At 48.5% G+C, this 22331-nt stretch overlaps 3 protein-coding genes across 4 annotated transcripts; 1 reads left to right on the top strand and 2 right to left on the bottom strand.

Annotated features, from left to right (window-relative positions):
• Nucleotides 1-318: 318 nt before the first annotated feature.
• On the bottom strand, nt 319-3169 carry LOC123183101 (protein N-lysine methyltransferase METTL21A). Of its 2 annotated transcripts, none has more exons than XM_044595832.1 (2): nt 2380-3169; nt 319-695 (listed from the first exon to the last, which is right to left on the bottom strand). In XM_044595832.1, the coding sequence occupies exon 1, from the start codon at nt 3086-3088 to the stop codon at nt 2414-2416; it is 675 nt and encodes a 224-aa protein (XP_044451767.1). In that variant the 5' UTR covers nt 3089-3169; the 3' UTR covers nt 319-695; nt 2380-2413. The 2 variants fall into 2 exon arrangements, with proteins under 2 accessions (XP_044451767.1, XP_044451766.1); XM_044595831.1 differs by lacking the exon at nt 319-695 and adding an exon at nt 1177-1569.
• Nucleotides 3170-3286: 117 nt separating this feature from the next.
• Nucleotides 3287-7815, top strand: LOC123183100 (uncharacterized). Its single transcript, XM_044595830.1, has 4 exons — nt 3287-3684; nt 4569-4678; nt 5171-5275; nt 6512-7815. Exons 1-4 carry the CDS (start codon nt 3330-3332, stop codon nt 7334-7336), a joined length of 1395 nt encoding a protein of 464 aa, XP_044451765.1. The 5' UTR covers nt 3287-3329; the 3' UTR covers nt 7337-7815.
• A 5140-nt stretch (nt 7816-12955) lies between these two features.
• On the bottom strand, nt 12956-13876 carry LOC123183099 (monothiol glutaredoxin-S9). The gene has a single exon (XM_044595829.1). It carries the CDS (start codon nt 13747-13749, stop codon nt 13312-13314), a length of 438 nt encoding a protein of 145 aa, XP_044451764.1. The 5' UTR covers nt 13750-13876; the 3' UTR covers nt 12956-13311.
• Nucleotides 13877-22331: the final 8455 nt, after the last annotated feature.

Raw genomic sequence — 22331 nt, 5'->3', positions numbered from 1 at the left:
ATAAATGAACGCTTACAAGATGCGTGATCATTTTTTTAAATTATAGGAACAATTTTAAATTCAGGAATGTTTTCTAAAATTCGTGAATATTTCCATGATTGGCCTCATCAACCAAAGCCAACATATTCATTAATATTTTCTAAGATTCATGATTTCTTGTGAGTTCATTAACAATTAGAAAAAGGGCTTAAAAGGCTTTGGCGGCAGCGAGGATGGGGCGGGGCGGGGCGCCGCCGACCATGGGTTGCAGCAGCAAGCAGTTCAACCGGTGCTGCATCAGGCAAATGGAAGGGAAGGCCGGAGGAAGAACAAAGCATAAGGGGACTCCAACGAAAATCCAGCGGTTCAGCCACATCGACCAAGTCCCAATAGTTTTCTAAGCCAACTTCAATATAGTCGGCCCCTTTGTTTGGTTATTACTACTAGTATATACATATACATATACATTGGTAAATGAAAAGAGGAGATTTGAAGTGTAAAAAAATGTTGTTAGTCAATCGTTTAAAAATAACTGTTTATCAATTTTCGAATACCCCTTTCACACATATCATCCCCTTCTCACTCAACTTGAGCTCCTTCCTCTTCCACTCAACCTGCACGAGAACCTCAGATTCGTTCCGGTCATCATCATCAGACAAGACCACCTTGGCCTTGATCCTTCTTTCCTCGACGCTTTTGTCCGACAGTACACTCCGCTGGAACATCATAAAAAGAACAGTTACAGTACTGGAGTACATTTGTGTTCTAAGCTTCATTCAGAATTTCGGCTACTGAAGTGCGCCGCAGAGACATATGCCAAAGGGCTTGTAATAATATCGTAAGCCATAAGCTTGTGCCAGATTACAATGCAATCCGACTTAGAAATAGTATGCATAAGCTTGAGCTAAATTACAATGCAATACGACAGAAATAGTATCCATAAACTTGTGCCAGATTAACAGCATGCATGAGTGACATATACAGCTGCTGTAATAACTCCAGTTGTCGTACAATTTTCATTCCAGCATAACTTATTGCCTTAAAACATCACACGCATCATAGCTGTATATGAACGACAGATACATCTGCTATAATAACTTGCACCTTCAAAGAATCCAAATACCTGGAGGTACCGAATGAAATAAGGCCAGAGGTGCCCGGACAAAGAATAGCATGTTTCTGACGCGAGACATGATGTGCAATGTAATTTGAAATGGAGAGAGTATATATTGTATCTACAAGACTTACTATCAGATCAATATAACATTTCACAAGTTTCGGCCTTTTGGACCGTGTTTTAGGTGGACAACTGGAGCCCAAGCTACTACATTCCATCATTTTCAGGAAGGGCCAGTTAAGTCAAGACTGTACATCCTCAGGTCTAACTCCCTACAAAATGCGACAAATATGAGCAGAGCATAAACTGTTTAATCATCTGATGTCTCTTCATCGTACAGCTCCCGGAGGCATCACCCAAGCAAGAGACTTCAGGCTGGACACAAGCCCATGCGCAAATCACTTGGAATCACAAGCTTCAATGGTACGTCCATGAGGGACAATTCACCCCCTTGAATCCAGTCATGGCTTCAACTTCAACACCAAAAGGTAAAAAAGGATAATGGAACTCGATTAGCCTCATCAAGGGGGCAATGGGCATACAACACGGTTTTGATGTGCCAAAAGGAACTACATGGACGGAAACAGAATCATTGTATTTTTAAGTTCAAGCCGTATAAGCACCGCGCTTCCCAAAAGGCCAAAACTAGTGGCTCTTTCACAAATCATATCAGGTTCTCACCACCATTTCATAAAACCACAGCAGCAACCTATTTGCTTTGAACAACAGAAGACATGACAGAATCCTCTCGGCATACTCAGCTAGATTTTGCATACCGGAGGAGTCACATTCAATTATCTCCTGCCCAAGTTGGGAGGAGGGACATTTCCAGTTTTCCATCAGTTAATCAAAACAGAGTGTCACTCACAAAGAAGATTTGATTTCGACATAGAAGTTGAGTCAATTATCTCTTTATTTGAAGTCATGTTCAGTTAATCTCTTACCCTAGTTGGAAAGAGGGGCATTTCATCAGTTCATCAAGACAGAGTGTCACTCACAAGAAGATTTGATTTCGACACAGAAGTTGAGTGTTAGGATGCTTACAACTCCATTATCTACACATTGAATTTCTTTTTGTCGATCACACAATGCAACGGACAAATGCGATCATGAACATGAAATACCTGACATGTTTACACCGCAAAACATCGGCGAAACTTAACATGTTACTTAAGCATTAACCCATGGAAGCCAAACATTCAGCACTGTATATCAGAGGCCTTCACCAGCCATCACAACTAAATACTCATACTTTTGAACTGGAATAAGCAATTCTTGCAAACCTGCTATGCAAATGCCTGGCAACAAGAACAAATCTCACTGCCGCGGCCTCCTGCGGAGCACGAACACATCGGATTCCTCGAAGGCATACTCCGGGTCGAGGTGCTCCCGGGGCACCTTCTCGATCACGGGGAAGGCGGCGGGCACGGCGTCCCAGAAGGCCTGGTGCGCCTCGGGGGACCGGATCTGGTACCCGAGGAGCACCACGCCGCGCTCGGCGTCGGCGAGCGCGTCCATGGCCGCGACGAGGTGGGGCACGGACTCCTGGACGTAGACGACGTCGGCGGCGACGACGAGGTCGTAGCGGCGCGGGGCGGCGAGCTGGGCGAGGTGCGCGGGGCAGTTCCAATGGAGCTGGGCGAGGCGGGGCGCGCGCGGGAGGTGGCGGCGGTTGCGGCGGAGGTTCCGGCGGAGGGCCGGGAGGACGGCGGCGGTGTCGGTGAGCACGAGGTCGGCGAGGCCGAGGCGGGAGAGCCCCATGCCGGCGGGCCCGCACCCGGCGCCGAGCTCGATGGCGCGGGCGCCCGCGAAGCGGAGCGCGTCGGCGAAGGGCAGCGCCGCGTCGCCGAGGCAGCGCTCGGCGAACTTGACGAGGACGAGCGACGAGTTCCAGACCGAGGTGCCCACCTCGAAGGAGTCGTTGTCCTGCTCGAAGCTCAGCACCGCGCCGCCCACCGGCAGCTCCACCACCGGAGACGCCGTGAACCGCATCGCCGCCGCCGCCGCCGCCCGTCAAGCCAGCCACGGAAGGGTTTTGCCTCTGTTCTCTCTGCTCTGCGGAACTGTCCTGAAATCGTAGAAGCTTAAAGGCCCTCGTGAAACTGTATAATTATAAATGTGGCCCCGCGAATTTACATAGAAACCCTCGGCGAGCACACATTTGTTCTTATGAAGAGTATTAGGGGTTGAACTGCAAAAATCAATCCCTCCCCTCTGCTCCGCTGCTCCCCCGATGGATCCCAAGGCGGCGGCGAGGTCGAAGCGCTCGCACACGGTGCACGGCCGCCGGACCCACCAGACCCCCGCGGCGGCCGCGGCGCACAAGCAGAAGCGCGCGGCCGCCGCCGGCGGAGGCGGCGGCGGCTCCTCCTCTTCCTCCGCCCCTCGCAGCCGCAACCTCCCCTCCAACTGGGACCGCTTCGAGGAAGAACCCGAGGCCGACGACGCCGCGGAATGGGCCGGCGAGGTGGCGCCGCGCAGCAAGGGCGCTGACTTCGCCTTCCTGCTCGAGCAGGCGCGGGCCCAGCCCCTCGAGGAGCGGGGCCTCGGCGCGGCCAGCCGGCTCGCCTCCCAGGACTCCCCATTTGGTGAGCTCTCGACTCCAGCTTCGGCTGCCGCTTCTGATTTCAGCATGTTTTGCCGCTGTTTGTTCATTGAGCAAGCTTATTCAGTTCGTCGCTTCGACCATGCCTAGGTCAATTGGGCGATCATTGCGATCCTTCCTCTAAATACGCCTAGATTTGTAGTGTGAGAACTTGGTAAAGTAAGGAATGCTTTGTTAATTTGTTCATATTCATGTTAACGGCAGCGCCAAGTTAGAATCGAGTATATCAAACATCACAAGGCATCCTCTGCATTTCAGTAGTAACTACTGTGCTCTTGTTAGGACTGGGATTAAGAAGATGCCCGGCAGATTGATTATGTGCAGTGTTGAAAATTCCAACGATATCGTGCCTTCTATTCACCCTCTGTTTCATAGTTTTTCTGTAAAAATTGAGTGTGGATTATGTTATTTACCTCCCTCTGTTCATTGTCAAGCTTATTCAGTTCGTCGCTTCAACCATGTTTAGGTCAACTATTAGGTGATCCGTGCTATGCTTGCTTCAAATATGACTTAATCTGTGCTGTCAACGCTAATGTAAGATATGTTCTGTTCCTAATCGTGTTAACACCGAGACTTAGAATCGAGTGCATCAAACATCACAAGGTATACTTTGCATTTCATCATTAGTTACTGTGTTATTATAAGGGCTGGAATTGAGCATATATCCCTTGATTGATTTGGACTCATATTAAAAATTCCCTACCACAATGAGTTAGCACATAATGTTGGCAAAATTGATATGTGGATTCTGTTTTTGTGCGCTGAACATAGCACCACATGTTCATTAGGATGTGGCCCATTGTTTATGAGACTGCTTTGATTCTAGTCTAGTGGTGCTAAGATTTTATTTTATGTTTCCTTTTCTAGATTTTATGCAGGCTTCTACATCTATGCTTGAGGCTAAAGGGGAAGGGATCATGTCCTGGTTTGAAGACGATAATTTCATATTAGAGGATGATTTAGCACCAGATTTTGAGGTAGTACATATCTGCTACTGTGCTATATCATGTTTGTGAAATGTATTGTTTTACGCAATTTATAACTTGCTTTGGTGCTTGTTTGGGTAGGTGATGTTTAGGTCCAATCCCTACCTTTTTTCTACACAAGCGTTGGGTTTGATGTTGTCTTAAAAAATGGTATAGATAATTTTCTGAGAGCAAATATTTAGTTTTAAAATGCATGGGATTCTGGCAGGAGTTGCCCTTGGTCCCTTCCTTGTCTGAGCATCTGTCGAAGTTTATGGAAGGAAAATGTGTTTGGATCAAATAGACAATATCAGCGTATTATATGGATTATTGAATAGAAAAGGATATGAAGTAATGTAGAGGTTTATTTGGATTGGTGGACTCTTGTGGTTTTTTACTTACGAAACTATTGCACCTTTTTGTTCAGAATTTGGTGGCTTCTTCACTCCAGGACCATCAGTTTTTCACATATTCATATGGGAGTATATTTTCTTCTAATTTCAGGTGCCTTTTCTCTCCATGGATCTCCATGCATTGGCCACCAAACTCTCAAAGATTAAGCTCTCCCAGAGACTTTTTATGGAAGAAGATCTACTACCCGAGGATATGGTACTATATTCTGTTCTATTGCTACCGTGTTCAGCTTCGCACATTTTATAAATATTGAATGTATTGAATCATGGAAGAGTACTAAGAGTCTAAGATTGCCTCCTTATAGTAAAAACAGTACTGCAATTTCTGTTTCCAGTTGCTAACTTTGTTTCATGTTGGTACTTTCCTTTCAGTTGGTAGTTTCCAGTTTTATAATAACCTCTGAGGTTAATTTTGACAAATGGCAATGAAGTAAATTAATTATGGTAGATTTTGGTATTAGGTGCAGTAAGTTTGCTGATAGATAGTTTATGAGAACATGTAATATTATGAGGTGTAAACGAATGGATTATCTGTTAGATTTTTTTTTGACTGGGAAATTATCTGTTAGATTTTGGAGAGGCCCATCTTATATTAAATGAAAATGGACGATAAAATCTAATCCAATCTGTATACGAAGAAACCTTCAATCGAAATTCATATTTCCTGACAAATACTACCATAAACATATGCATTTGGTATGCAAACCTTATCAATTGCTGCAATCTAAATGTTTAAGTGCACTTTCGCAACTCATGACTAGTAGTTGCCACCTCCTAGCTAGCCCGTCTGCCTCGTTATGCTACCATTTTCTCCGTTGATCTCCCAATTTTCTGCAACAAGGATAGGGTGCTTTAGCATCTGACCTTTTGGCTATTCTGGCCACTGCTTTCTGCTGCATTCACCATCATGGCAATTTCCTGCACTACATACTCTGTTGTTAATTGAAGCAATAAAATTTATATAAGCTTCCGTATTATTCTGATGATGTTAATTTCATTGGAGGAACACGTTTGTTCCCTTCATTGGAGCAGTACCCATCCATAATGATTATATAAGGTAATGAGTTTGAGTAGACATTTTATCCCTATTTCACTGTTTGACCGATTAAACCCTCCGCCCTTAATTTGTCTTCTTCATGGTGCATACAATATTAAAATAGATAAAGATAAAGCTGCTGTTGACCTGTTGGAGTGTTGGTGTTCATCTGAGCTATCAATATTGATGCATGTGTCTATAAGGTCCTAATTCCAGGAGCCAGGAGCCCAGGAGTTGTATGCATGTGCCTATTTTATAAATTGAGTTGGTGACATTAAGATCTTTTATGCTAAACATGCATGTATGCTTAAGCCTCTTTCAAATCCGTTCAGCTTGACTTGATATCCCTCTGTTCATGTGATTTCTTCTAGGCTGATTCATCTTGTTATTCCCTAGGCTGTTGCTTCTGAAGACGAAGATGATGAAATACTGATTCAACTGGGCACAACATTGGAGTCTGATGCTAAAGGCAGTTTGGTTCAACATAACTTCAGGGACATAAAGCCTGGGAAAGATGCTGTTAGTCCTGAGCATGCCAGCAACATTCATTCCGATGACCCAATGAAAACACATCATCAGTCGGAATGTTTTGCAGAAGAAGAAGCTACAACATCATTCAAAGTTATTCCTCGACCTATGCATTCAGACACTGAAGCCTACGCAGGAATCACAGGTGCTGTTCCAAATGCAGGCCACAGAGAACAGTCGAAGCTTGGGATGGTTGCTCCAGAGGAAGAGCTCGATATGCTTCTTAATTCACTCGATGGAACTCACCTTTCTAGCTCCAACTTAGATGAGTCGTTTGGAAGTAGTTCTGCTTTGGTAGGTATGAAGATCAACGAGTCAAATGAGAAAGTCACGTCTAGCAGCACAACGTCCAAATCGCCGGCACTTTCTCCTGTTGATGACGATCTAGATGCCTTGCTTTCAGAGACATCCTTGCCTGTGCAGAATAAAGGTTCTGCTGCATCAAGTTTATCTTCTCGACCAACTTTTGACTCCAAAAGCAACATTGACTTCAGATATGCCAAGCAAATAGATGTAACATCTATCGATGATTCGGTGGATGATTTGCTTGCCGACACCCCTTTCTGCCTGAGTGAGAAGAAACAAGCTACACCTGTACAGGGGGAACAGAACATCTCGAATGCCAACGCGCCTCCACCTTCTGGTTCCTCGAATGTATCAGCTGACTTTGATTCGTGGTTTGACTCACTGTAGAAGTAGAAGAAACACTTTCAATGGTGAAGAGGTGCGAGCTGGCTTCAGGCCTGCTGTGCTTTTGTTCAGTTCATGAAACTAAGTAGCAAACTTTTTTGGAAAGCTGTCTTCAGAAGCTCCCATATACCTGTCAATGTGGAGGTCCATGAAAATGCGGAAATGGATACCCATGCGCTTCACTCGCCGGCTTGTGTCAGTTCGGTGCTAGGCCTGTGTTATGTTGCACTATTGCCATACTGATCAGGAGTCCAGAAGGCTGACTGCTGTTAAACCTAGTTGTCGATATGTACCTTGGTGAAGTGTACTTGGTCACATCTTTGTAGTACGTTACATCCTTACTTCGTTGATTTTCCTAGGGAAACAGAGTAATGCAAACAGTTCAGTCTTCCTGTTTTGGTCCCCTGTATGTGCTTTTCTGTCCCCAAATTACATTTCTTCTGTGGAAATATCAATAGTAGCAAGTTTGCTGGGTTTGATCACTGATTTGTTTGTACCTTTCATCCTACATGTCATCCCTATTCAGCTCGAAGGGCTCAGGTGGATTGAAATAACTCAACTTCAAAGCCTGTAACAGTCGCGGCTTCTTACTATTGTTGTCCGATTCAGTAGTTGTTCCCCCATGTATGATCTGCAATCTGCTAAGGATCAACATATCACCACCTCAAGGACCAAGGCACTGCAATTCAGCCGATTCGTGGACTGCAAGGTGCCAGAAGTTCGCGGCGAAGGTACGGCATCCGAACCCCCTTCACCTCCCTCGCCATGGAGAAACCGCTGTGGTCCAAACAAAGCCTTTTCTTCTTGATGGTGGTATCTTCTGCTTGATCTGGAAAGAGAGGTGCGCTCGTCCGTGCAAAGGTTCCATTCATTTGATTGACATCACATGTCGTGTCTGCCCAGTTGTTTTGCCTTCATCATCACTCATTTTGTTGTGTCTGTCCAGGTTCGTGCTGAGCTGAAGCCTATCATCTATCTTTGACACCCTGCCCATGTCCCAATCCAGATATTATTATGATTTGTACACACACACGCACAATTTGGCCCTTGCATCGCCCCAAGGGCTATCCAGGAGCCAAGGGTGCACACATGCCGGTTGCTTTCACGGGGCCAACCGCGTGACAGCAGCACTCTTTGGTCTTTGCCCATCATCCATCCCATGGCTTCATCATCTCCGTGTCTGGATAAGACCCGCTTGGACGCGGCATTGCAGGTCAGTTCACCACGTACACAACGGAAAATCGCAGCCGATAAATAGTCAGGCATGCTTTTTTTTTTTCAGGTTTCTTTAAGCCCTGAACCATAGAACAATACTACTCCCTAATTATACTAAATCAGCATCAGCGACAATTAATATGGATCAGAGGGTGTAGTACATGTATACATTCATCAAAATGAAAAGAAAAGAAAGCAACAAAATCTATCCAATGCGTGCCTCTTCTATATTTCCTTTTTATTCTCTGCGCTTTTATATATGAAAACCGCAACCGACAAACCGGCATATCCATGTGGTATTTTTGCACTAAAGTGCTTTCTCTTGCAAAGAAAAAGGTTGCCTGGCATCGAAACAGGTAGTGGTACACAACAACAATGCATCACCACGACGACAGACGACGACGATGATGATGATATTGATGCCTGATCCTCCTATCCTAGCTAGCTTTTGTTCCACTCCAGCCAGCGTATAGAGGGAGAAGGGTCCATGTTCGTTTCCGGAATCAAGCAAGTTGTGATAGGCCAGCACAAGTCCATCCTGTCGGTTCGGCACAAGGGATGATAGAATAGGTTCATTCCCCTGGACTTGATGATGCTCGGAGAGCACCTCAGCCAGCCTAATTAATCGTAGTTAGCATCCAAAGCAGCCCAATTGTAGCTTATAAACAACAAAAGATGCATATTTTTGCTTAACAAAGACCAAGTCCAAAACCCTCCTCCCACTAGGCTGGGCTGGAAACCATTTCCATTTCCTGGTGATCCATGACGTATGTCCATGAGCACATGCGCAGGGGTGTGACATCAACTGGCCAGGAGCCGTTCGTCTTGGCAGGCCATTATTAAGTGAGTACGTACGTACATGTTAGTGTAATTAAGTAGTCCTCCTATCTCTAATTATTAAGAAGTAGTGCCATCCAACCACCGGGTAGCTACTTGTCAAACACGTTGATGTCAGGGTGCGATCCCCCGGATCTCCACCCCACGTCGTCCTACCGTGGCCTTCGTCGCGCCACGTAGGCGGGCGCGACAACGTTGCTGTCGGGGTCGTCGTCACACGATTGCTTCTACACGTTTTTAATACTCCCTGGCTGGAGTTTTAGACGCCCCTTGGCTGGCTGACATCAGTCGATTAATCTGTGACCACGTCTCCTGTAGATTGTGCTAGTAGCCCAGGAACAGATATTTGGATTCCGAGAGTCGTCGTGTCGGTATCATGTCATCTCCTTATCAAGATTACTATGTCTACAGTTATAAAGTTCAGGCCGTGCAAGGAGCTAGCTCGGAAAATCCATGAGAATTTCACATGAATTTCGCGAGAAACAGTTCGATTCAATTTCGACGGGAATCACGAAAAAAATAGAACACTCCGAAAAAGAGAGATCTACCTAACGCTCAGAACCAACCGGCCTGAATGTCGAAGCCATGCCCATGCATGCGTGCGTGTGTTTTTCAGGCCTTCAGCGTCATCAGAATGCTTCCCCACGTCACAAGCGATGATGTAAATCTTCTGGAAATTCTTGACCATTTCAGTTTGATATTTTTCACCGTCCCTTTCTTCTTCTCTCAACTCAACTCACCCAACATTCGTTGGCTCATCTGGATCCGGGCGAATTGCGCGTGAGCGCGACGTGCCAGCTTCACCAGCTCATGCGCATGCGGTAACCCCTTTTTACCTCGAGGGAACACTCCTGAGAAGCTGAGAGAGGAGGGTACATCATCATCATCATCATCATGTCGTTTTCCCGTTAGAAGAAAAGGCGGAATTCCCATGATCGGAGTCGGAGGAGCGTGATGCATGCCACGTCAGCGGCGCATAAGCTCTACGGTGGTTGCACAACGGCTGGGGATGGTCAAAGGCCAATTTCATATTCGCACTACCTCCTACGTACGCAATCCCCATCTTACTGCAACTTGAGAGCTGAGACACTACCTTTGATCAATGTTCTCGCTCACTGTTGAACCTAATTGATCCATGCATCAGCGTCTACCTCGGATTAGTACAGTGGTGCTGGGGAATTTCCATGTTAAGGTTCAACAGAAAACTAAGAGCATAATTAATTTGCTGCCAATATTTGGCAAGCAAACATTTGACAAAATTATAAGTTGCCAAATGTTGACAACTTTTTGTGAGGTTGACAAGAAAAGTCGATAGCCAATCAATCACTAGCCAGCATTTGGCATTTGCCAAATATTGGCATGCCAACTTTTGACATCGATCGAACCAATCTAACTTCACTTTTACTTTGTGGAATTTCTGGGGGCTGGCATTTCTTGGTTGGGGCTGTGGGAGAGTGCTCACAACTTGGCCACTTGGCCTCAAGTTCTCATGTCGAACTCGGATTTTTGGTTCCTACGCACGTACTACGACTTGTGTACTTTGCTCCAAATAGACGTCGCCGAATTTTCTTCTCCGTTCCAGACAAGCGGATCCTATCCAAAGTTGGTTGGGCAGTGCCATTCCGGCCAGCCTGACGTAGGGCACCTGCACGTACGTGCCGCACATGATTTTGTCGATCTGCTCGCATCCAACAGCAAGCAAAAAAAAAAAAAAAAAAAAAAAGAAGAAGAAGAGGAGGAGGAGAAACGACACAAGGATGCACGCATGCACCTATGTCATTTCGTTCGGTTTTTACCTCGCCCTTGACAACTCATGGGGTTCTCGTTGTTTCCCCACCGGCACCTACCCACAGTAGCGATCTATGTATATGCTTATTATTACATAGTACGTGCCGTTGAGTCGTGGCGTGTCATTTTTTGCAAGGTAGGTTTCTACTTCACACACCTAGGGGCCGACATGCCGACGTCGTCTTCTAAGAGCAATTTTAGCATAATCACACTGATCGATGCCATAATAAACGTCTGTGTGGCGATATTTGTCGAAAAGGGCAGTCTAGTTTTTTCAGGGCAAAGAGCGGTCTAGTAGAGTCATCATCCCATGTGCGATCGGCGTAATGAGGCCGCTCCAAATTAGGCCTGCGAGCCTTCGTTGTGGGGGAATATTTCAGAGTGCACTCTATCCCAAAAATAGTTTGATGCGAGCGACATTTCCCCCCGCCGCTACTCTTCCCTCCCACACCAACGCCCCCCCTTCTATGCCGTAGCGCTGACCACTTCCGTCCATCCTAGTCCATGCCGACGATGCATAATGGAAATATTTAGTTTGAGTTTGTGCATCCCTGCGAGTCTCCATATCGAGTTTGTGCATCACCTCGATAGCCTCAATATAATGCATATAAAGCGCGCTCTATATGGATATGGAAGCCTGCGCCAGCTATGCACAAACTCAAAAGTCACCATATTTGGCTGCCTCCACACATGGGACCCATTTCTCAATGGGACATCCGTTTTCCCTTACTTTCATGTCATCCCACGTGAGACGGGGGACCACGTAAAGTTTCCTTCCCGCCGCACACAACTACCATATGGAGTGTGCTCCCAAGGCAGCCCCGTGACTCCAAATATGGAGGTTTAGAGGCCAGATATGGAGAGTGCTCCACAAATTACAATGACGTGGCATGATATGGTGACTCTACTAGAGTGCGTTTTTTAGCCGGAATCACCACATTCATGGTTATCATAGAGATTTGCCCATCGTGGCGACTTTGTTGAAGTTGCTCTAAACTCCTTGGGGAGCTCTCTACATTGACAAAAAGGGAGCGCTTATCGTCTTGGTTGTGGATTTGATGTGGGACCCGACACATCATCGACTTAGCATTCCCTTTGACAGTAAGCATACACCTTGGGTATTCGTGTTGTTCATTAGGGTTGTTCTGGTTGTGTGTCGTTGCATCGTTGTTTCACATATTATAGGAAGGAGAAAAAGGATGGCACATGTGGGGTAGAGGGTACGTTGGCTCAAACCAACAACACAAAAGAAACCATGAGCAAATAAACAACCAAATAAACCCTACTACAATGGAAACGGCTTCTAGCAGATGTGAAATATCATAGCAATTTGAGCACTCCAAGGAGAGGGGATTTTTTTGCAGGGTTGAAATGAATGAATCAACCTTCATAAGGAATGTATCATGATTAGTTTGTTTACTAATAACTTGGTGGTTGGCTTCCTGCGAGCGCCACGTGGGTGAGGTTAGCTCGTGATGATAAATCACACGTCACATGTCGTTGTTGCACTGATAAGATTCATCATGACATCGACTAAATTGCAGCTAGCACCGGCTTAGCTTGAGTGTTCCGGTGGCGAACCATACGTATAGTGTCAAAAAATATCTTACATTTTGAAATAGAAGGAGTACTATAGAAGAAGAAAGGGGGAAATCAGCTGCAACAAACAACCACCTGCCATGGATTACAAATATCCAACACAGTGCCATTTCATGATAACATCATAAGCCCGCTAGAAGAAACCTTCAAAGACAAAATGAATTGGCATCTAGAAAACTGATGTGCAAGATGAAAGGAACATGATTTATACAGTGCTAAATAGTACACCCCTCTTCACTCATCCATGTATTTACAAGCGTGTGGTCGAAAATAAGCACGAGATGGCACAATAGTTCCTATTTTTTCCACCCCTAATCAAAAGAATTTAAGCCTAACTATATATAGCTAGCTAGTGGTAGTACTTCATTATTGATCCCAATCAAGAGAGACTGGAGATCGAGCAGCAGTAACTCACATGATCTCAAGAGTCAAAAGGAGAAATCAAAAGAAGGAGAAAAGATTAACTCCTGATCAAACGGTTGTGCGTACGTCCGTAGTACCCCGTCCGGCATGCATCTTTGATTTTGCTCAGAGTAGGCTCAGAGCCAGAGCGCGCCGGCGTCCTTGAGTATGGGCACCAGCTCGCCGGAGATGTGCACGGCCATGAGCCGGTCGAGCCCGCCGAGGAGCCGCCCGCCCACGAACACCGCCGGCAGCGCGACGACGGCCTCGCCGCCCGCGTCCCCGGTCACCACCGCGGCGAGCTCGGCCTCGTCGGCGACCTCGTGCACGGCGGGGTTCACCCCGAGCCCCTGCAGCAGCCGCTTCACCACGTGGCTGAGGCAGCACCCGCGCCTCCCCACCACCAGCACCGGGCTCTCCGCCACCGCCCGCCTCACCGCCTCCCCGCCGTCGCCCCTCGCCGCCGCGTCGGCGAGCCCGCCCTCCTGGCCGGCCGCGCCGTCGGCCTCGGCCTGCTCGGACCGCCGCGGCCACGCCGGCAGCCGGCCCGCGCTGTAGGGGATCGCCTGGTACATCTCGATCGGACGGCCGGGCGACGTACGCACACGATCGAGCTCTTCTTCTTCCTCCTCCGCTACCTTTTCCGCTGGGTGCGTTGCGCAGTTTGCTTGCGTCCGTGGTGGTGCGATGGGCAATGGCCGTTGGGAGGCCGGATATATAAAGCGCGATGAGCTCATGGCGGGAAGCGGCGTACGTCACTCATCCGTCACTGGCGCGGGCGAGCGTTTCTCTCCTCGGCGGGGCCCACGCGGCGAGAGGACGACGGCGACCGCGGCTTTCTCGCGCCGGTCGCGGCGCGGCCGTGTGCGTGCGCATGCAAAGTGGTGCGACGCGGGGGGCGGCGTGACGTGGCGGCGCGTCAGCCGCGGTTGGGTTGCGGGGGGAGACCGCGCGGTGGTTCGGCGGGCCCGGCTCGTGACGGGGGCGACGTGGCCGGTGACGATTGCCGGGGTGGCTGGATCTCTCCTGGTGACTGGCCGGTGGGTCCGTGGGTGGCTGCCGTGCCGCACGAGGACGCCGTGGAGGAACTAGGATCAGGTGTGGAGGACGGGGATGAGGAGCATGATGTGTCCTAACAGTGATCTGTTTTTTTGAAAAGGAGTGGTCTGTCTGTTTATACCCAGCAGAGTGGTTTTTGAGGTGTGGTAGAGATATATTCTTAATTTTAAAATATACTATGAAATTGGGGACGCATTTTTGCTGCATTTTTTTCCAGGGAAAGCCATCATGATAGCAAGCAACTCTGGAGAGCTCTGCATATGATAGCGCAGATGATTTAATTCCTCTGGCGCAGAAGTATAACGTACCTCCGCAAGAGCTTTGCCGAATGTTCTTCTTCATAGCCCGCTGAAGGAGAATTCGAGTTATTTGATCCTACACCTATGCTGGATCTCATGGATGTTTCGGCTGAAGACCCGTGCACTCCCATCAAGGAAATGCCTTTTCCCGGCGATGTACTTGAGGAAGTGACATCTTTCATGGATGAGCTACAAAATCTTCACGTAGAAATGGATCGTCGATGAAAAATGGCAACATGTAGCTGGCCGATATGAGTTCAGTTTTGATGACGACCAGAGGGATGCTATCTTTCTCAACATAGAAGAGCCGAAGCAAGAGAAGAAAGGTTATATTGAGAAGAAAAACACCCGGGGAGCGTGCCTAGCAAATGCCATTCTAGCTAGAATGTACTCAGAAGCACAATGTCGTCGTGCTAGCCTTCCTCTCTGAAGCAAATTCTTACTGCATCAGCGACTCAGCAAAATTGAAAGGTTGAATAAATTAAAACTCAACCTACCAAGAAGAAAACCTCCACTCGGCTCCGCATCAATGAGCCAGTGCAGGTATTAAAGAGTGGCATTGCATCGGTGGCCACTGAGAATCCTTGTCAAGAGATGATTCTTGACGGCATGGAAGCAGTTCTCGTGAAACATCACTCCAGAAGAGAAGTTGAACAAGATGTTCTAGAAGAAATGTCCTACCGGAGCCAAGGGCTCCATCCGAATAAAGAGAGGAAGTTGTCGTCCAACCCGGGCCTCCGGCCCTTGAGCAAGAACATGTGCAATATCCTCATGCCAAAGAGGCACCTATTTCAGTTGAGCCTAGTGCTCATGTCAAAGAACTTGTAGAAGCTTCCCAAAGTGCAACCGCCCGGAGAAAATACTATTTTTGCTGCTGGTACCTCTAGCATTAATACCTCCGAGTTCGCTGTCGCTCCATCTATTGAAGTACCTCAGAATTGTCTCTCTTCATTCCCGAGAAGTGCAAAGGAAAATCATCACACCACCTTGTCCATTTTCCCTCAGCCGTTTGTCCCCATGTTTGCAAGACGAAAGGCTCCTTGTCCATCATTCAACCATGCACTTCATCAGAATGTGACTTTCTTTTCAAAGAACAATCCATACCAAAGGGAGCACACTTCGCACTCTGCACGCTTTTGGTCCAATGAGTGGCAAATCTACTATACCGAGCTACTATGTGAGAAGAAGAGAATTTTTCATCATGAGTGCTTGGATATCCTTGACATTGAAGATTTCTGAAGAAATCTGATGCATTCTGCTTCAGATCCATTTGTTCCGAAGATATACGCTCCCTAGATCCGGTTGTTCCTTGACAAAGACCTCGAACGGCTGTACATGATAGATTCCTCTCATGGATATCTTCTACCACTGGCTCGTGGTCTGCCTACTGCTCCTCACAATGATTATGTCAAAGGTATTGTGGGCACCTCTTGACAAGATCCCCAATCTGAAGCTCCAACACATCAACTCCATTTCATCGAAAATCAAGCATCTTTGCGTGTTTGCCCTGATCCAGTGGCACAGATCTTCCTTCTGTCGCACACGAGCTAACCACCAGCCACCTTCAAACCATAACATTCTTGTTGGTCTACAACAAGCGCTAGCGAATCATATCAAGCATGACCGCAAGGATAAAGCTTTGCACTTTTGCTAAAGCATTACAGGCGCGAATAGCTTGAAGCTTTGGGCATTAGCAATAACTTTGAACAATGGTAAAATTTTCCATCGTCGGATGTGTGATGTTCCTCGCGGAAACTTTGTTTGCAAAGCAACTTCTCCTCTGCCACTGTCAAGCTATTCAGATGGGATCATGTTCACTCTCGTGACATTGTCGTCGACGACACTGTCGCATTACGTGCATTTGATCCAGGCTTGCAACGCCAAGATACTCCATCGGCCCAACTTCTCCTGTTGCCGACCAAGAAGCTGCTCTGATCATCGCCGATATTTCGACTTCCTCCTCGCTGTTGGATTCTTCATCGACGTCTTCCTCGAGCATGTGGATGAGTAGACTTCCACTGTTTCTCGACCTTTTTGATTACTTGTTGACTAAAGGGGGGAAGATCAATGTGTGAATATGTTTGTGGGTCCTTTGGCGGGTTTTGCCTTATAAAGTGGTGTAAAACTCTTAAGTTTGCGATCCTCTGTATGCATTAAACTCATTTATTCCTCGTGCATGCTTAAACTGCTATATTATATGCATGTGGTTATTCCTTAGAGATCACTGTTGGATGCATTGTATCGTTCCTCGCAAGTTTATCCAATATGCAATAGATGCCCTTGAATTCCAAGATATAGAGGAGATCTCCACTATTCAAACCTACCATGTGCATTTGCATTCAAAAGAAAATTCCTCGATATGCACATCTTTACGAGGGAGCTTCCTCTATATCTTCGAATTCAAGATCCTCATGTTTCTACTTTCAACTTAATTTATCCTCTCTTGAAGCTTAATTGGTATTGTTACATCAATCGTCCAAAAAGGGAAGATTGTAAGTGTATCTAGTGCCTCCTAGATAGTTTTGGATGATTAATGACAAAATAGTTAAGGGCCTAATATATTTGTGACTATACACCGGTGGAAGTCTCAAAGTATTTTGTTTAACATGAGAGTTATGACTCTAAAAATTGTAATGACAATGAATGTCTTGGAATGCTTGTTCTGGGAACAGTCAACTCGCAGAGAGGAATAAGTGCATAATGAAAATTGTGATTTCCTAGTTTCATTTTCTTCTATTTGAGTCATAGGTCAAAACATACTATTATGGGGTCTAAGAGAAAGTTGAGATTTATGTCTTCGGTGTGTACTCAATCCGAACCTATTTCTTCAGGTGAAGACTTGAAAATCTCTTTAGAGTGGATAGTTTTCCTTCAGTCTGACCGTTTTGCCACGTGTTGTGTGCAGGTTGGTGGGCATGTGCCTTTCTCATAGGCATTGGTGATTTGGTGGTGCAACATGTCGGGCAACAACAACCCCGATAGAAAGGTTGTGGCCTCTCTCACCATGCTTTGTTAGTTTGAATATTTGGAATGAGAGAATTTATGTGTCTTCCGACACAAGTCCACTCTTCCACCGATCATTTTTGGTATCATCAAGAGGGAAGCAAGACTTTGGGCTATTCCGAGTGCGAAAATTTGGGTAGCATCGTTATGGGGGAGTAATGACCTCTAGTAATAATGGTTTTGCGTAACAAAATCTATTCTCTCTTTTTTTAATTAGTGGATGAGGCAAAAGCGTATGCCTCTGTTTTAAAATAAAATAAAATAAAAATCATGCATTACTCATCGAATGGATATGAGTGTAGGCAAAGACGTGGCAGTTTCTTTTCTCTTTTCTTTGCAGGGAGAGAAGTGGCAGTTTCTAGGTCAACTGAACAATAGCCTCTACTGTAGAGACAGCAGAAGACAGTTAAACATGACTGGAAACATTCTAAAGCTGGATAGTGCGCCGTCCGGCGGCCGGTGTTGGGAGGAAGATCGTGTAAAAGCGCGTCGCGGTCGACGACGTGATTTTGGTGGGCACCTCCTCCACTCCGCTGCCTCCCCACTACTCCTATATCTCCCCAATTCGATTTGCTTCACTGCATGCCTACGTGTTCTCTGAAAAGATGGGCGATTTGAGCAGCAGCAGCACCTGGAGCCTTTTCTTTTTCAGATGCTCGCTCCAGTGACAACTCTCCTTTCATGCATCTCGATCACTCGATCCAGCTAGATCAGGATAACGAACTGCTTCCACCGTTCTTAAATATAAGTCTTTATAGAGATTTTAAGATGAACTACATAAAAAACAAAATGAGTGAATCTACACTCTAAACTACGTATATATACATCTGTTTGTAGTTCATATTGAAATCTCTAAAAAGACTTATTTAAGAACGGAGGGAATACAAAGCTAGCAGCCGGTGACGTGGACAGGCGTGACATCCCTCGTCGATCAGGACGTACTAGCAATACACTACACTACTGAGTATACAATCGTATTGGTATATATATATATATGTGTGTGTACATACGTACATACATACCTGGTCGTAAACATATACTCCTATGTACAGATCGACATGAATGAATGACGCGCGTGAGTGCGTGCGTGCCGCGATTGGTTGCTCCGTCTCCATCCAGAGGACGATCAGCACCACCTTTGCTAGCTAGCTTGTCCTGCCGTGACGTGCGCGCGCATGCATGCCGTCTGCATGACACGCATGACGACTTGTAATACGTACGTAACGTAACTGCTAGCAGCAGTTGAATACTACGTACAACGAATGGTGTATTTGTCTCGGCGTGCCGGCATCGGCCGCACATGTCACGTACAGTACGTACGACTTGGTATGCGTCGTCCTAGCTAGCTACATACGTGCTGCCTCCTGAGTTATTTGACCGGCTCTTTGGCCGGTCCATGGTTTCGGAATTTAGATAAGACGTCACGCATCACGGCATGCATCAGGTGTGCGTTAGTCACAGCTTCGCCGTGACCAATTCCAGCCCGGCCGGGTGGGTGCAAGTGCAACGACAGTGCATTAGCTTCTAGAAACATGACATTCTTGCACGTTAACCCGATGATCGATCGGTCCAGCTAGCTAGCTAGCTCGCTCTGGCCGGTCCGTGACGTGCGCCTTCACGTTTTCCAGAACCATTTCGGGCTAGCTTAGCTGGTTTCCTTGATGTATATGTTATGTACGCTTGTGTAGCTGGGCACGGAACGGACGGAGGGTCTGCGTGCCGCGCATGCGTACACGGTTGCGTCAGTGAGGCGTGTGCATGCACGCATGTCTGCCGGACGAGGAGCTAGCTAGCTTCCACGTACCTACGATTCGGCGGGATTTTCTCAACCCCCTACGCACCGATCTGACAGATGGATGGGTCGTCACGATAGGGACAACCGTACGTGATAAACGAACGGGAGTTATATATACATCGCGATGAAGGTAAGGATGAAAAGTTGACAACGATATGGTAGCAAGGTGCCGACGATCTTCGGTTTTGTGAGTGTGTGCCTGGATCTCAGTCAAGCAAGAGCATCTACATCCACGTATAACAAAAATGAGCCCTCAAGCGCCCGGTGCAGTGACCGGGCACGCCGTAAAATTCACTTGTTACATCCGGACATCTCATACTAGATTTTTAAATCTATATAAAGACATGCAAAAGGAAGTAAAACCTACGCACTACGTCGATCCTAACTACTCCTCATCGAAGATCACGACGATCTCTGTACCCGGCTCCGGCTCCTCCGGCTGCTCCGCTCCGACCTCCTCAGCCTCTATCTCCGTGTCGAGTTCGGCGAAAAGCGCGTCGGGCTCCGCCTCGCCGGAGGAACGCCTGATTGGTCTCCGCATAGGCATCATCCTGGATGGACTCCATGATGGCATGCTGCTCTGCCATCTCGTTGGACTGGGCGACGACGAACTCTGCATCCGCCTGCTCCAGGTTGAAGGTCGGCACCTGCCTGGTCCGGCTCCTCCGCATCCTCCACCTCCATCGGCACCAGCTCCATCTCCTCCTCTTCCCCCGGCTGCTGCTCCTCCTCCTTCGGCTCCGGCGAGTTCGGAGGCAGGCTGGCAGCGATGCGGGCTGCGCGCGCGGCTTGTCTCACCCAGATATGCTGCTAGATCTCGGCGCTGCGCTCCGGCGTGAGCATTGCGTAGTGCGTGATCTTAGTCCGGACCATGGCGGAGCGCCGGAGCATGGGCGGAGCGCCGGAGCGGGAGAGGAAAGAGGTGGATGGGCTCGGACTGGCGGCATGGAGAGGGGGGGAGGGGATGGATTAGGGTTGCGGGACTCCGGCCAGCTTAAATATGTCGATTTGCTCACGGGCGGCAAGCCGGAGCGGCGCCACCGCGGCGACGGAGGACACGTCCGTCGGACCGCCGGGTTTTTGGGCGAGTCTGCGTGGGACACCTTCGTAATTCCTATGTGGCGGGCGTGCCCGGGCGCGCCAGGTCGCCCCCATATTGCCTCATATTTGAGCTGGATATGTGGGGTGCCGGTCAACCCGGGCATTTGAGACTCGTTTAAGGAGCCCGTCTGGCTCAAAAAAACATGAAAGAACAGTGGACGGACGACCAGCCCCGACGTATGAGGCGGGTTTGAGGCGCCTGGATGTAGATGCTTTAAGACTTAACCAAATCTCAGTCAAATGCCAACACATATGAAAATGAACAAAACAATTAAGATTAGAATCTTGCACGAATCTTCATATAAGATCCCGCGAATACAGCATCGGCTGAGAGTCTCGTTCGAGTCAACTTACGTTTAGCAATCCGGTTATTATGGTCTATGGAGCCGATCGTGGTAACGAACTGCAAAATTAGCTAGCGGCGTGCTTGGCTGCTTGCTCTATATTTGCAGCAGTGAATTCTGTTGAGTATATTGTGTACATGTATATTTGTGTATAGGGTCCACTTTCTGTTTCCTCAGTATAGTTGAGGTTGTGGCCCCTCTCTGTACTTATATATACGTGCCTGGTACATCGATCAATACATCGCGATTGCACAGCTCACATCTTGTCCTTCTACATGGTATCTATCGCAGCACGATCCTAAACCCTAAGCCGCCGCCGCCGCTACTCCCCGCCGCCACCACCAGCCGCCGCCGCCGCCACCATCTTCTCGGTCGCCGCCGCTGCCGCTAGTCGCCGCCGCCCCCCACCACCGCGCCTTCCGCCGCTGCCGCCTCTCCATGACGCCGCAGCCGCCGATCGCCGCTCGCTTCCGCTCCCTGCCTCCACATTCCGCACCGCCACCCGCGCCGCGAACCCCACCCCACCCCGCCGCTTCCCGCGCCGCAGCACCCCGCCACCCCACCCCGCGCCGCACCACCTCTAACCCGCGCCGCGCCACACGTCCCAAACCCTAATCCTAGCCATGAGCTCCTCCTCCTCCACCGTATCCAACCCGTTCGCTGGTCCCGATGTCACCCTCGTCCGCGACCTTAACATCCATGAGCGTGTCCCAGTGAAGCTTGATCAAAACACCGCGTCCTACTCCGTTTGGAAGCGGTACTTTTCGCTTGTGTTCCGTGAGTACCTCCTGCACGGCCACGTGGACGGCACCGTGGACTCGGCCCTCATGATCAACGACGAGGAGTGGATGATCCTCGACGCCATCATCATCCGCTGGTTCTACCTCACCATCTCCAGCGACCTCTTCCACACCGTGGTGGATGACGACGATGACGCCTACGCGGTCTGGACCAAGCTCAACGGCCTCTTCATCAACAATAGGCTGCAGTGCAAGGTCCTTCTCCACGGCGAGTTTTATGGGTGCTAGCAGCTTGACTCGTCCATCGATGATTTTTGCATGCACCTCAAGAAGCTTGTCGATGAGCTCCGTGATCTCGGGGAGAAGATCGGCGACGAGCTCCTCATCAGCACCCTCACCGCCGGACTCAACGAGGATTTTGGGAACGCCGCCTTCAACCTCACCCTCATCCCGGAGCCTACCTTCGCTAAGGTGGTGGCGTACCTCAAGTTGGAGGAGCGCCGGATGCGGATGGCGCGGACTCGCGCAACCCACACCGCCCTCGTCGCTCGCACCCGCGGGGGTCCAGCCCCGCCACCTCCGCGCTCGACGCCGCCCCAGCCGGCGGCGCCCGCTTTCCCGCCCGCCCCGGCTGCTCCCTTCCCGCCGCCCCAGCCGGCCGCCAATGGGGGTCGCCCCAGCGGCCATCTCGGCGGCCGCAAGCAGGGGGGCGCGCGGGCGCTCAGGGAGGAGCACCCCATCCGCCACAGCAGGCCTATCAGTCGGCCCCGTGGTACGCCGGCCAGAATCCATGGACCAGCGTTGTGCACGCCTACT

The sequence above is a fragment of the Triticum aestivum genome, chromosome 1D (genome assembly GCF_018294505.1).
Source record: "Triticum aestivum cultivar Chinese Spring chromosome 1D, IWGSC CS RefSeq v2.1, whole genome shotgun sequence".
In the NCBI taxonomy this organism is placed as follows: Eukaryota; Viridiplantae; Streptophyta; class Magnoliopsida; order Poales; family Poaceae; genus Triticum; species Triticum aestivum.
The sequence above is the reverse complement of the archived record's forward strand: the minus strand, read 5'-3'. Positions and strand labels throughout refer to the sequence as shown.